The sequence below is a fragment of the Cygnus olor genome, chromosome 4 (assembly GCF_009769625.2).
Source record: "Cygnus olor isolate bCygOlo1 chromosome 4, bCygOlo1.pri.v2, whole genome shotgun sequence".
In the NCBI taxonomy this organism is placed as follows: Eukaryota; Metazoa; Chordata; class Aves; order Anseriformes; family Anatidae; genus Cygnus; species Cygnus olor.
In genome coordinates, this window is record NC_049172.1 from 31,913,675 (window position 1) to 31,929,239 (window position 15,565).

The 15,565-nt window shown below is 48.1% G+C and overlaps 1 protein-coding gene across 1 annotated transcript in view; it reads left to right on the forward strand.

Annotated features, from left to right (window-relative positions):
- Nucleotides 1–4,567: 4,567 nt before the first annotated feature.
- Nucleotides 4,568–15,565, forward strand: part of DCHS2 (dachsous cadherin-related 2) — a 107,984-nt gene continuing 96,986 nt past the window's right edge. The window contains 1 exon segment of the mRNA XM_040555375.1: nucleotides 4,568–6,412. Within this exon segment, the coding sequence (XP_040411309.1) occupies nucleotides 4,568–6,412 (1,845 nt within the window).

Consider the following 15,565-nt stretch of genomic DNA (forward strand, 5'->3'; position numbering starts at 1 on the left):
AAACAGACAACAAGAGAAAAAATCCTGTTTCTGTTTTAGAAATAATTTTATAATATGTTAGGTGTGACATATACTGCAAACCACACAAGGAAGTAAAGAGCAATCAAAAATAGGGTCTTTTGCTTCTGGATAAATATTATTGCTAGAATAATAAAATCTGTGGCTAAGCTTATAAACTATATAGAGAGAGTATGTATATATATATATAAGTGAATAGAATGTCAAAATCTGAATGAACACAGATCTAGCAGAATCTCATTTATTTCTGTTAATATTTAATTTCATATATAATTTGACTTTGATTTTTTTCAGAAACTTTCTTCATTAAAAAAAAGGATCGGTTATGTATTATGCATAAACAAGAAGGGTCTTCATCCTGCCAGCAATAGTAGGATTAATGTGATGTGGACAGAAGAAGGAATTCGGATTTCCCAGGCTGTTTGGTGAACCTACCTGCTGGCTGCGAGGCAGCTAGGAGCAGTACACTTGACAAGTGGTGCAGTGCTCTGGCCGGTAGATGGAAAGGCATGGAGTACAAATGGAGCGAGATTGATGGCAGAGGGACTACCAAAGGTCTGTGACGGAAACACAACATTGGGACAGATTAGGCCTGGATGATAGCACATGAGATAAGTGAGCTAGAAATAAAGTTAATGTGAAGTTATCGATCTGGGTAATCTTACTTAGACGGTTATAACCGAGTGACAAATCCTGAAGTGATTGCACATGGAAGGCAGTAGCAACACCCACTCCACAGAGGCAAAGGCACTGCAGCACACCTGGAACTACAAAGAAAAAATAATAATAATAAAAAAAACCTATTACTTTTCCTACCTGTAGCCTCATTCTCTCAAAACAGCTTGAAAGCCTCTCCTATGTTGGAAGGCAAAATCAGGTATGCTATTTCCCATCGGATTCTGGCAATGAAATGATTCTTGATTAGTGAATGCTCAAGCATCTGTTCCGCAGCAAAAGGAGTTCTGCAAAACACTTTGTGCTCAAGAGTGACGGGATGGCTCCCAGGAAAATTAAATAAAATCAAATCACTCTTAACTACATTGTGCTGCATTAGTAGGAAAAGCAGTCCCGTACATTGCTTTCTATTACAGTCACTGTGACCAGCCTTCATTTGGTCACCAACAAATCTTTTGTGCAGCTGACACTCCTTCAGAGAGGTGTTGCTGAAATCAATACACGTCTGCCTGGGGAGCTATAAATAATGAAACGCCTGATGATCTGCAAAGTTAACGCTTTCTCCATACATCATGTATCCCAAGCTGAGTATTCAAAGTGACCCCAGCCGGTAAGGCTGTGGACAGGCATTCTTCCTTAGATCCAGCTGCAATAGTTGGAGATATTAGTGCTTCCCCACCCCACAGTTCTGCCAGAAAGGTGATTTGTATGGGATCTCTGCAATCCAGTGTAGGAAAAATAGCACTGGGGTTAACGGAAATTGTTGTTCCAGTATTGATTAAACCCAATTCGTGTCCTTAAACCAAACCCACAGAGGATCAGGGAACGCCACCTGGTAGGCAGAAACGCAAGCATGGTGCCCACTTGCTGAAAGGCAGTAACAAGCAGCTGACACCGTACTGTCCTCAGACAGCACAGGAAATAACCTCATGGAAAGACTTTTTTTTTTTTTTCAGCTCTGTCTGGAGCAGTTCAGCCACCCTCTGCCCTCAGCTGGCTGCTACCTCCCATATAATGCATGCTGGAAAGGACCTGAAGAGCTCCCGCTCTGTGTCAGTACAGAGCCGGCTGGTTTGGCTGGAGCGGCTGCTGTGAGCTGACTTTGCTGCAGGAAGGGAAGCAGTGGTGCTGCTTCAGCACCACCTCAGCTCCATGGGTCCTGAGTGTCGGGGGGACACATCTGAGGCTGCCACAGCTGCTGCGTGGGCAAGGCGATGTGTGTAGGTACCAGTAAGTCTAGCAGTGAGGGACCTTCATGACTGTGACGACATGATCTCTTTCAGTGATCTTTTGTGCTCTAGTATTGTACCACAGCTTTGCTTTGCTACAGTTTAATTCTCCTTGAAGGAGGAAGAATTTCCAAATAGCCCAAGGAGGATTAAACCATGGTGAGCATCGACTTACAAACACGGGCCGGTTACATTTGAGCAGCTGATCCAGTTATTGGCCCCGCTTCCTTCCTCGCTCCCTTCCTGGAGGCTGGGTCCCTGCCACAAGGACAGCTGAACTGGCACGCGGAGCTGCCCCGGGATCACCGCAGGTTGCTGCCTTGCACAGCAGAGTGGTGCTGACGTGGGGCTGCCTGGAGGAACGTCAGGTTGCTGGAAATGTCACTGCTTTGGAAGTGTTGGCGTGAGTTCTTCGCCTGCCTATAAAGGCACGGGTGGCCACCTCCAGGAAAGCATTTGGCTCCAGCCAACATCCCTTGCCTTCAAACAAGGTCATGTCTAAGTGCAACAAAATAAGTAGAGGTACAAATACACAGCACACTATCCTGTCTGCTCTTTACACCATAAGCTTAGGTAGAAGATGTAAGTAGCAGCCAAGTGTTGTTGCTGCAAGAATGACTCATTTGGGATGTCGGGGTAGTGCACTGAAACTTTGCACCCTTCCTTTGGGATAATGTTGCTGTGGTGGCTTCCCTTTGTGCCTGACGTGATGCCACTTCTATTTTACATGTAGGTCAGCATGTCACTGGGAAGACGGGGAACAGCAGGGGCAGCTAAATATATCCAGGAGACTGCAAGCATCTCCTCAAAATTTAGAAACTTCTGTTTGTGATTTATGGAAGAAAAGGAATGAGGTCATGAACACGGCAAAAGAGAGGGGGAGAAAAAGCTTAAGAAGGAATGGAGAAAGGAAGAAAATGCTCAGAGGAGGCAGAAGGACAAAGAAGGTGGAGGAGCACTCACAAGGTAGGGCTCAAAGTAGGCAGCACGTCTGTGCTGTCCCACAGATGCGGCATTTCTGGAAACATGCTGCAGTTGGGCAGGGTTTTACATGACTTTATGTGATGTAAAACTGATGATGTGCCCTGGCCTCACAAAAGACAGGGTTGCTGGGTTATCTATTAATACTGCCAGAACCTCAGACAGCTAAGTCCATCTTATTTTTTTTTTTCCAGCTGCCTCCATGCTTGCTGTATCTGAATACAGAACCTTGCTCCTTAGGCACTGCCTGAGCTTGGCAACAGCAGGTTTTGTTTATTTCCTCAGTAAATGCGCCTGATTGAACATGATTCACATGTTTTCTTAGTGACTGCATGGGCTGCATGGGACATGGCAGTTTTTCCAAACTTGCTGTGATTCAATGGAATTTAGGCATTTTCATATTGAACATCTGTGACTTGGGGAGGATCCATGTGTTTTCTCAATGAATATGAATGGAACTGGCAAGGGCCTCAGCGTTTCCTTCTTGCTTCTATGCTTGTAATTATCGCAGTATATAAATATATAGAGACTTTCTCAGAATTTGCACTGTGCCTAAGAAGATCTGACAAAATCTAGATTTTACTCAGCCCTGTCTCTCTACGTAGGGAGGCCAGTAAGATGTAGCGATACGATCTTGTGCCTCTCCCCTCCCACACATGCAGGCACACATGCTCGCAGACTTCCAGACTTACTTTGGAAACTGCTTTTCTCTCTTACCTCGATATGTTGACTTTTTAGGTTATAGCAACGCGGGAAAAAGCCACCCTTCTCTTCCCTTCTCCTCCCCTACGTGGATACTTTCAGGGCTGTTGCAGCGGCTTTGCCCCTTCCTCAGGGAACTGGTGCTCTGGCAGTGGGATGTGGGTAGCAGTTCCTAGGGAGGCAAGTAGCAAAAGAACTGCTCTCCCAAGTGCCCCATGCTCCTTCATAGCAGGGGACCTAACCTGCAGCAGCTCCTCCTGCCACTTGATTTTCTTTGCCCTGATTTCACTTGTCTGCCCTAGGATGAACGTGCTTTTCTCCGACTGGCCGGCAGGAGAAAGGGGAAATGGAGTTTGGGAAGGGAGCAGCGGGAGCAGCAGGAGGCTGCAGGTAACTGTTGAAGCATCACACGTAGCTTTCACGGGAAGATGGATGTCTGGTACTTAGCATTTATATGATGCCGTATATTCTCGGTGGCACCGAAGAATCACTAATTCTTCCCAGTCAGATACGGGAGTCAGGAATAGCGAAAAAGGAAGGAAATCCTGGTCCCACTCAAGCCGACCCAACTTCCTCCTTAGAGCTTACTTCTGGTAAGCGCTCCCCTGCCTTGCCGAGTGCTATTTACTGACCTAACGCTGGGATAAAGAGCGAGCCTAGAAAGCGAAGACGTGAACATTAAGGCGAGAAAAGTCCTGGCCGAACACAGCAAACCCTCGCAGGTTTCCGTCCGATTTAAATTCCTCCCCGTGCCCCCGCGTGCCCCGGCTCCTCGGGGCGCTCCGCTCCCGCCCGAGCCCCCCCAGCCCTCCGAGCGCCGGGGGGCGGCGGGGGGCGGCGGGGCGGGGGCTGCGCGGGGCGGCGGCGGCGGGGAGCCGCCCTGCCCGCCCCCTCGCACTCGCTCGTCCTCGCAGCGCGTTGCAGGCTCGCAGGCTCTCCTCCTGCCGGCGCAGCGGAGGAGCATGGCGGGGCGGCGGCGGGGCGGCGGCGGCGACAGGTGCCGGGGCGGCCGAGGGGGGCGAGGCGGCGGCGGAGCCCCGGCGCCGGCCGCCCCGTCGGGGCGGGCGCTGGTGCCGCTGTGGCTGTGGCTGTGCGCGGCGGGAGGCGGCGGCGCGGCGCCGGCCTACAAGCTGAGCCTGGCGGTGGACGAGGGGCTGCCGGCCGACACGCTGGTGGGCGACATCCGCGCCGGGCTGCCGGAGGGCTCCGCGCCGCCGGGGGGCTTCCTGCTGTCGGAGGGCAGCGGCGAGTCGGCGGTGCTGGCCGACTTCCACGTGCAGCCCGACACGGGCATCATCCGCACGGCGCGGCGGCTGGACCGGGAGCGCCGGGCGCGCTACAGCTTCGCGGCGGCCACGCTGCGCGGCGACGTGGTGCAGGTGGAGATCGCGGTGGCCGACGTGAACGACCACCCGCCGCGCTTCCCGAGGGACCGCCTGCGGCTCGACGTGTCGGAGCTGAGCCCCCCCGGCACCGCCTTCCGCCTGCCCGCCGCCCGCGACCCCGACGCCGGCCGCTTCGGCACGCAGGGCTACGCGCTGCTGGCGGCCGGCGAGCCGCCGCTCTTCGCGCTGCGCTACGGGCGCCCGGCGCCGGGCTCGCCGCCGGAGCCGCTGGACCTGGTGCTGCTGCGGCGGCTGGACCGGGAGCGGGCGGCCGAGCACCGGCTGGTGGTGGAGGCGTGGGACGGCGGCAGCCCGCGGCGCCGCGGCCGGCTGCGGGTGGCCGTGCGGGTGCTGGACGAGAACGACAACGCGCCCGCCTTCAGCCGCGCCGAGTACCGGGCGCGCCTGCGGGAGGACGCGGCGCCGGGCACGGCCGTGTGCCGCCTGCTGGCCACCGACCCGGACCTGGGCGCCAACGGCGAGGTGCGCTACGCCATCAACCGCCGGCAGAGCGACCCCGACGGCTACTTCGCCGTGGAGGAGCGCAGCGGCGTGCTGCGGCTCCGCCGCCCGCTGGACCGCGAGGCGCGGGCGCTGCACCGCCTGGTGGTGGAGGCGCGGGACGGCGGCGCGCAGCCCGAGGTGTCCAGCGCGCTCGTCTCCGTGGCCGTGCTGGACGTGAACGACAACCGGCCGGCCATCCGCCTGCTCTTCCTCACCGAGAGCGGCGGCCCGCGGGTCTCCGAGGGGGCGCGGCCGGGCGACTACGTGGCCCGCGTCTCCGTCTCGGACGCCGACGAGGCGGGCGGCGAGCCCGGCGTGGCGCTGGCCCTGCGCGGCGCCGACGGCGCCTTCTCGCTGCGCCCGGCGGGCGCCGGCGTCTTCTTCCTCTGCGTGGCGGCCCCGCTCGACCGGGAGCGCCGCGACCTCTACGAGCTGCGCCTGGTGGCCCGCGACGGCGGCGCGCCGCCGCTCTCCGCCGAGCAGCCGCTGCTGCTGCGCGTCGCCGACCTCAACGACGAGGCGCCCGCCTTCGCGCAGCCCCACTACCGCGCCGCCGTCTCGGAGGCCGCCTCCCCCGGCACGGCCGTGGTGCGCCTCAGCGCCTCGGACGCCGACGAGCCGGGCTCGCCCAACGCCGAGGTGCGCTACGCGCTGGAGGGCGCGCCCGCCGCCCTGGCGCTGCTGCGCATCGACGCGCGGAGCGGCGCCGTCAGCACCCGCGCCCGCCTCGACCGGGAGCGGCAGGCGGCGCTGGAGCTGCGGGTGGTGGCCCGCGACGGCGGCCGCCCGCCCCGCTCCGCCTCCGCCCGGCTCAGCGTCCGCCTGGAGGACGCCAACGACAACGAGCCCCGCTTCGAGCGGCGCGTCTACCGCGGGCGCCTCCCCGAGCACGCCGCGCCCGGCCGCTGCCTGCTGCAGGTGAGCCCCGGGGCGGGACACGACGGCGCCGGCCCCCCCGACGGCCCCGGCCCCACGACGGCCCCGGGCCCCCGACAGCCGGCCCGCCCCGACGGCTGTGTCCCCCCGACGGCCGTGTCACCTCGGCTGCCGTGTCCCCCCGAGGGCCAGCCCGCCCCGACGGCCCCGTCCCCCCGACGGCCGCCCCGGCCCTCCGGGCGGGATGGGAGCAGCGGCGCCGTGCACTGTGGTGGCTAAGTCATAGCCTACACAGCCTACGGGTGCTTATTTTTTTGGTTTTAGGGCCTTAGGTTTTCTGCCCTAGAATAAAAATATCGCTTACGCCTTCTGCAACGTGAAGCAGCCCGGGCAATGAGCACAAAAGCTTGGATCTGCGGAGATTCAGGTGCCGGCTCTCTCCAAGCCCCACACAGTTAAACAGCCTGTTTAAGCTGCCCGCTTTGGAGGATTTGGGAGAGTCCTCAGTGTAGAATCAGTAAGATCACACATCTCGGAGGGTAAGTGTGGCGCACAGGGGAACTTTATGGCAGACAGCAAGTGTGACACAGAGGGACCTGACATTAAAAAGCATTTCTGGGGCTTTGTAATGTTGTCAGAGCTCTCTCGGATAATGAAGAGAATCAATTAACCCTGCCTTTACAGAAAGTGATTAATGCTGATAGAAAAAATGTCCGCTTTTGTCCATCAAAAATCCTGTGTAAGTGAGGTTGAATGGAGGTTTTTCAAGGCCGGGATTTGCCAGATACCCTTTCTGCCTTTAGCTAGGAAGATTTCAGAATTTCTACACTGGAAAGCCTTCAGCTTTGTATCTCGTATCCCAAAGCAATGAGAAAACTTGGCTGCGGGGCTGGTGCGCGGGGCCCCTGCGGTCCGTGGTGCTGAAACGCAGCGACTCGTGCGTGTGGTTTGGTCGGAGAGGCGCTGCTTGAAGGACCTGGGGAAAAAAATAGAAATGCTGGGTTTTGGTACTTGCTCGATACAGGTTTTCTAGCAGGTCAAAGCACCCCGTGTGAGGGTATTATCCGGGGTGTGCTGAATTTTGCAAACATCACCAGGCTGCCGTGATCCTGCTTAGAGAGTAGGAAAAAGTAGGCAGGTTACATGGGTGGATGATCAGACCTGCGAGATTAAAGCCAAAGGTGACCCATAGTGTGGGAGGAATAGGAAATGAGCATCCCTTGGACTGCAGGGGAAGGAAGCTGCTGTTTCTGCATGCAGATTAATCCTGTACCATCAGAGTGATGCCCACATTTCTTACTAGGCTTAATAGGTTTAATCCTTAAACATGCTCCCTTTTAAAATATCAATTTCCAATCCATTTTCCCTGCTTTCATCCTATTCACCTGTCATAAACAGGAAAAGCTCTCGTAAAGCAGGTGGCTTCATTTTCGTTGCTCTTGGAGCTTCAGTGGGTGCTGTGAATGAAGAAAATAGTTTTTGCTTTGGCCAAGCCATTTTTCAGGATCCGTGGTAGGAGTCCTGGCTCTCACTTGGCTCTTGAACTTCAGAGCTAGCATGAAGAGGGGGTAACCCCAGAATGTGTTATTGCTGCTTCTGAAAACCAATGCCACAAAATGCTGGGCAATTTGTTCCCTTGTGTTCTTCGCTGCATGCTGTTAATGGGAGATTTCTTTCCTTCTGTGAGGCCTTTTACTCTGCCTGTGATTATCAGTTAGGTTTTCATTCCCTTCTGCCTCCTTGCCTGTGGGATAATATCTCATGGGGTAGATAAATGAAGCATGTCAACTTGCACTTAAGCCTGTCTGTCAGTGGTTTCTGCTGTTTTGTAGAAAGTCACTGGTTGGAGGAATTAACTGCACTGCACTTAGGGGACATGGAGTTTTCAGCAGCTGCTGGAACCACTGCTCTTTTCCAGGCATAGGCACAGGATTTTCTGTGTTGGCAAAAAGCTCTCCCTTCCGGTGAAGATTTCCCAGGAAAGGAGAATCTGCATCCTGAAAAATAAGTGGTGTTTGTTTGTGTTGGCTAAGATAGAAAGAAGCGTGGCAATGTAATGATTGCATCACTGAAGAAAATAACACCGGTGAGATCAGAAATCTGAGCAGACAGGTGGGAAAAAATCTTAATGAAGAAAAGGGAAGATCAATGTGGAAGTGACTGGACATTGGAAAGTAGTGCACAGGTATACAGTGAAACACGTATAACTAGATTTCTGAAGATGTTATTAGAGTTTATCACATTTTTGTCTCTTTTTGGCTACTGGACTATTGCAAAGCCTGTGGACAGCTGAGTGATGATGATGATGATGTCCTGTTTCTGTGCTCCTTGGTGTCAGCTTGGCAAGTTCAGTTGGGTTTAACAGACGACGATTTATGCCTCTGTGATGATTGCATCTCTGTGGCCTAAGGGTGATGAGTGTGACCGAGTGTCTCTCTTCTGAGCCATTCTCTTACTCCTAATGTAATGAATTGAGGAATAAAGTTTTCCCATTGACCTGACTTGATAACACAGGTTAAATTCTCATTACTAATTTCATTTTCGAGCTTTTTAGGTGATTGCAGTGCTTTGTAATACTCATTGAAATGGCTCTCTCTAGTACAATACATCTATCTCAAAATTAGAGTACTGAGTTGCCAGGTCTGTCAGGATTTTCAGTCTCCTACCTGAAGCAGCAATATATTTTCTTTGTCTCTCATGCAGCAGGCTAAAACTTGATTTAAAGGAAAATAATTCAGTACATCAGGTTGGCGCCTCTTTTCCTTAGGTTGTACCTTTTACCTTGGTGAAGCAAAAATGTGCCAGTTCTGCTTTGTGTCCTCCAGGGACTCCTGCATAAATGAGTATTTGTCCCTTATTGGGCTATGCAGAGCTTAGAGTTAGAAAGAGATTTGGTGGCTATTGCAGCTCTCAGCTGAACTCCTATTTCAAGCTTAATGGAGGTGTTTATTTTGTGTTACACAGCACGGCACATTCTGTATATGTTTGGGACTGGTAGATTAAACTTGCTTCCCCAGCAGGGATGTGCTGGAGCTTGTGCGGTGCTCTGTGGCAGGAACGTAGCTCACTTAATTCTGCACATGAGTTCTTAGGAAAAGTATAATAATGTGTTACAAGCCTGTAATTGCATCTTGAAGGGAACATAAATTGTCATGAATTAGTGACAGTCATGTCAGTAGGGTTTTCTTTTTTTCCTAAGTTCATTTTCTTTCATGGTTTATCAGAAAATATGTTTATTGGCTTTTGAGTGATCTCTGACAGCACAGAAGAGGAGAAAAAACATATGTTATCTGTCAAATGATAAAGACCTATGTACATTCCGCTGTTATGACAACTTGCACTTTTCTGGTCCATTAAGGAGGCTGTTTTAACTCACTGGTTAGAGCTCCTCCATTCCTTTTATTTAAAAATGACGGTCCTTCTGGTGCTGAGATTGTGAGGGGTTTGTAAATGCAATGACAGCAAAGAAAGATTTTGTTTAAAGCCCTAGAAGCTAGCCTAAGTATACTTGCAATTAGTCCATGATTAGGGAAAGGCCTGCGGGTTTCTATAAAATAATATTTAAAGGTATAATAAGAAGGATGCTTTGTTTTTGATTTTTGTTTAAGTGCTTAGTATATTTCAGATAAACTGTTTTTACTTGAAATACGCATTTCCAAGAGGCACTACCAGAAGGAGAGAGTTCTAAAAAGGACATTTTAACATGCAGCTGTTCCTCATTTTTTCTCTGCTTTCTGCAAAATAAAAAGAAAGAAAAGTAGGAGTATGAAAAGGGATGAGGGATACATCCCTACTAGAAGTGATGGAGGCTTGGAGGCTGTAATCTTTCGCTGGGCCCCTGACCAGGTAGCAGCACAGCCTGCAGACTGCATTTTCCTTTCTTTTCTTTCCCTGAATGTTGAAGCAGGGAGCTGAAAGGACTGTCCTTTCTCTGAAGGTTTTGGTTTTAGATCATTTCATCCATGCTGCGGTTACTAGAAACAGAAATGAAGCCAACAAACTAGACTATAAGGAGCTGTAAAATCTGGCTCATCCTCACTAGACATAAGAGAAAAAGAGGCTGGAAGAGATCAGGCCATGTGGGCATCTCTTAAGTTTCTTGAGCTTTCCAGGTCTAGCTTCACTGTATCCTATTTCAAGAATTCAGCTGCAGGGAAGAGTTAGCTTTTGTTTGTTGACTTAGAATGATACGTTTTAAAGCTACTGTAATTGACAACGGGGAGACCAAAAGCCAGGCTGAACTACAGTTACAGCAAAGAAATCAATCATCTCACCTCTAATTACAATGCAACACTATTTATTCATTCATCCATCCAATTAATACTATATTATTAAGTCTGATAGCAGTCACCATATCATGATTTATCTGTTTGGTATATGATTTCGAAGCAATTATTTTTCTATAAATTCACAACAGATACCCTTTTGCACTCCGGAAGCCATTCAGTAGATTCTCAGTAGATTATAACAGCTTTGCAGAATAAAATCAGTTTTCATGGCTGCCCCGAACTTTATTTGATCTATAAAATATGTAGCTTCACAAGTATGGATGGTCTGGGCCCAGAGAATAATAAGTGGCTCTTTGACTGTGCAATATTCTGATGATTCCTGTATGGAGATGGAGGAAAGGAAAAAATTCAGAAAGCAAAATACATAATTTTAATGATTGTTTTAAAGTCTCTTTAAATGAATAGGATTTTTAAATATTCTTTTGCTTCAGAATTCTAATTTTGGTGCCCTTTAGCTTTTTAATAATAGGAAAAGAGTTTTGTTCAATAACTGAAAAGTTTGTAGGAATGAGAGTCCGATTCTTGATGCTATCCTTTCAGTGCTGGTCTTAAGCACAGGCTGCATGCTTTGTAGGTGCAGGAAGCACTGATCCTAACAATGCATGGATATGAGAAATGGGAGGTGGAAGTAAGTTCCTCCATAGCCACTGACTTTCTGGGTTAGTGGTTGGTGTGCTACTGTTTCGGATGGGAGCCAGTCCCCTTCAGAAAAGTAATGGTTTTGCTGGTGTTCACCTTTAATCAAAGAGCTGACTTCAGCAGTTGTTTTATGCCACACTCGAGCAAATTATAAATAAGCTGTAAATGGCTGGGTATGGCCTGTCTATTCATTTATCAAACATTAACATCAGTTTATCATCCATATAGATTTTCATAAATTGCTGGGTAAGCAGAAGGTTTAGTCTTTCCTGGAAGGTTTTAAAGCATTGGGAAATATATGAGTTCACAACCTCTTAAGGTCTAGCTTGCCATGCAAAGAGATTGACACATCACAGAGCAAGCCCTTGTTTTTATTTCACTGCTTTATTCATTCTTGAAAACAAACTTCTATTTGCACGCTTAAAAAACATGAATGATTTATAGAGTCTGCATTTGTCTTTTAAAATTCATGAGTTTGATTTAGAACCTACTCAGGAGTTTTATGGGATTTGGTGCACTGTGTGTGTAGGAGAAACTTGTTCTGTGATGCATTAATGATAGGGTTTGTTTGAGCAACCCTTTCTCCCTGTTCCCTGTTAAATGGTAAGGAGTAAGAACACCGCTGTAGCAAAGAGTGGGGGACTCTGCCAGATTGTTTATGAAAATCCCACAATAGGTGTCAACAGCACAGAGGCACAGATATCAGCTGACACAATACACTTTGGGGAAAATACTACAGAGCTCACTTGGCACAGATGTTGTACGTAATCTGTGCAAAAGAGGCTTCTTTCAGGAAGAGTAATAGATTTTTAATATATTACTTATAAACCACAGTTCATTCAGTCAGTTCAGGAGCTTTTTAATTTCATTGGCACTCGAGTGAAATCATTCTTCTCTGGTGAATGTAGAATTGCAAAGGATTTGCATCATACCTGGAGAACATGTCCAGTAATGGTGTATTTGATTCGGCAACAGAAGATGTGCAAACACTTCTCACCTTCTGGTAGTGAACTGCTTTCCTAATAAACGTATGTGTGTACCTATATATCTATATCTATATATATATAAATGTGCAGGAGTTTAAACAGTTGCATCCTATTTAACACGTACAGGACCACATGTAGTAACTGTCAGCGTTCACAGTGACCACCAGCACACAGTAATGCAGCAGGAGTGTCCCTAAGGACCTGTATGCTGGCCAGCGGTGTGTGGGTGTAAAATCTCTGCCTCGTTCTCTTGGTAATTACTAGGTTAGGGTTTTCAGGGTAGGTGCAGGAGCTATGTACCAAAGCATGTGGATCACCGAGGAAATTGTTCTGTGTGCCAAATCTGTATCATTCTCATTCCTTGCTCAGCCCCTTTTAAATCAGGCAGCGTAAAGAAAATGTTAACTAGGTTTTTCTTTATGTAGGTGAAGTTTACTGTACACCCCAAAGCCGCACCTGTCATGGGTGAGACATGAGAGTAAGCAGAACATGTTTTAAGGGAAGATGCTTTTGTTGCAACCCCTTTTCCTCCGCTCCACATTGATACGTCGGTTACTCCAGAGTGGGTCACATCTATGGACTTTGAGACACTGCTTTGCTGAGAAGTGGACTTGCCTTTTGTAACTGACAGCACAGCATTAGAGATGCAGCTCTAGGTTCTGTCTTCTCTCTTCCCTCTCCTTAAATGAAAACAAGCATTACATTTCTGCCAGATTTTAATTCGTCTGATTCCTGTTAGATGCGACTTAAAAATCCGGATGCTGTCATGCCTATTTACTTGCACTCACAGGCTGCACTGTTTTAAGAGTAAAACTGTTGCGGTAACAACAATATCTGCTATTATACAAGCAAACGTACGGATTTCCAGCCTTGACAGATGTCTCAATCTCCCGCACTGACCTTGTGGGACTCCTGTGTAGTGTTTTCGTCTCCCCTTCCCCCTTCTCCAGCTATGTCCCTCATGCAGGGAATTAGCTTGTCATGCTTATGTCTGCTCCACTTCCACTGGCTTCTACCTACATCTGGTACTGGGAAAGGGGTAACAGGAAGGGCAGTTTTTTTAACTAACGTCTGACTGAACATATGTGAGACAAACAACTTGTGTATGCCTTGGTGGTTTTTTTCTTTACAATTATAAATAAACACATATGGTTTAATGCAGCGTCCAAGGAACTGGATGTATGTCACCAATCAGAGAAACTGCTGGAGACTCCTGCACTCAGCCTCTGGTGGGTTACATGCTACACCATCTTTTGTTTCCTAATGTGTAAAACCCCAGAAAGTATAATTTTATAGTACACATTCATTTTTTCATACTATGTTTTGTAGTTTCTTTAAATTCTGAACTCATGGCCAGTCATACCAAAGTAATAGTTTATTGGAGCCTGTTCTCCCAGTTGGCCTTCTGCACTGTGACTGCCTTGATAATAGACTGACCGTTTGTAGAAAAGAGGTTTTCTCAAATATTGTTATCAAAGTCAAGGCTTTATTGATATCTTCATCTCTGCTTCCATATAAAAGTAGAGCTACATATTAAGCATTCTCATATAGACACCTAATTATTTTTACATAGGGATGTACTGTTAATCTTTTGATAGGCTATTTCTTTGGACATTTATCCAGTTTGATTCTGTAAGAAATTCCACACACTTCTATTAATTAGCTAATTTCTTGAATACATTTCAGTTTGGTACTTTTACCACTGTAATACTTGATGATATTACTGTAGGAGTGATGTTGTGCCCTTATGTGGGAATGGACAAGATAAAGCATGTTCTGTAACATAAATTTCTGTTCCGAAAAGATTTTCAGTTGTCTTAAGATGCTGTCAGATGGAGGAGAATAAGCTCTTTGAGACAAGGATTATCACCTTGTTAATGCTTGTGCTGTATGTTGTACTGTAAGTGCCTGCTGGATAGATAGTTTTTTTCTGGTGTGGTATTAGAAAATGTATTAATCTCAAGAATGTATCAACACAGAATTTAAACCTTAAAATTCACAGATATGTTTGGGGGAAGGGGATTAGTAACCTGATTTATGCCAGCTCAGTGCTTGCTCTGTTTCCAACAGTTTGGTCCCTGTTTGCGCATTTTGTGTGCCGCACTATTACTCATGCTCAAAAAGACATTGAATAGAGTATAATTTTATAGCATTTTGAGAGGTGAAATCACTGAAGGCATTTCAGACTTCTTGCTTACAACTGTAGTTACTCTGGCGTAGCTTTGGAGTAGCTTTTTAGCACCATTAGTGCCAAGGGGCAGTCGGCGCTCAAAGCCTCAGCAGAATCCAGTCGCCAGCTTGTGCTGGGGTAATAGGATGGAGCAACATTGCTCAGGGGGAAAATTGGCTGTTTATCTCACAGCACAAGTCAGTACTGTGTGTTTTTAAAAACGAACAAACTTGGTAATTCCTGCCTGCCTTCTGCTTTACATAGACCTCTAAGCCCGTGCAAAGTAAGTGTAAAATGCTACCATATGGTAATGCTGTACGACAACCTCGTGCCCCTTGATGGCTGCAGAAGTTGTGGGGCAGTGGGGAGCTGGAAGGCTGTTTTCAAAAGGGCCTTTGTTGCACAAGTGTGCAGGCAGTTTAAGAACATAAGCCTCGATGAAATCAGCCAGGACTTGTTCTTTGGGGGTTTTTCAGGTTCTCTGAATTTTGAAAATCCCAGCTAATTTAATGTGTGTCTGTGTCTCCAAGGCGGAGAGAGAGAGAGCTGTATTCATGGTGCTGTAGGAGCAAGGGGATGAAATAAACTGCAGTACAAACATGACCTACTTTCCCAGAGCACAGAACTTTTTCTTAATGTCACATATTTTAACGCAGTCTGTGCTTCCATCACCAGTGACACTAGAATAATGATTTTCCCCAAAGGTTGCAGTTGAAGACAGACTCACAGCTTCAAAATTTCTTTTGCTTTTAGTTTCGCGTTCATATAATTTTTAAAGGAGCTAAGAGGGGACATTTCATTCTGGTTTTAAAAAGAAAGAAGAAAAACAAAAATGTATATTTGGCTTCTATTGTTGTTTGTTCTCTCATTTTTGTTACTATTAAAGTAAAATTCCATATCCTGGAATTTGTTTCTTTTCTTTCTTTAGCTGTCTTTGAAGTTGATGTCTTTAGCAATAATTTTGGCAGTGTTGCAGTCTTATAATGATTTTGTTCTGATAGCAGGCTGCTTTTGCATTCTCTTTTCATTGAAAAAATCAACTGCCAAATCTCTTAGATTTATAATTTGCAATTAAAGAAGTAAGGTTTGAATTTTCTTGGAACTAATCACT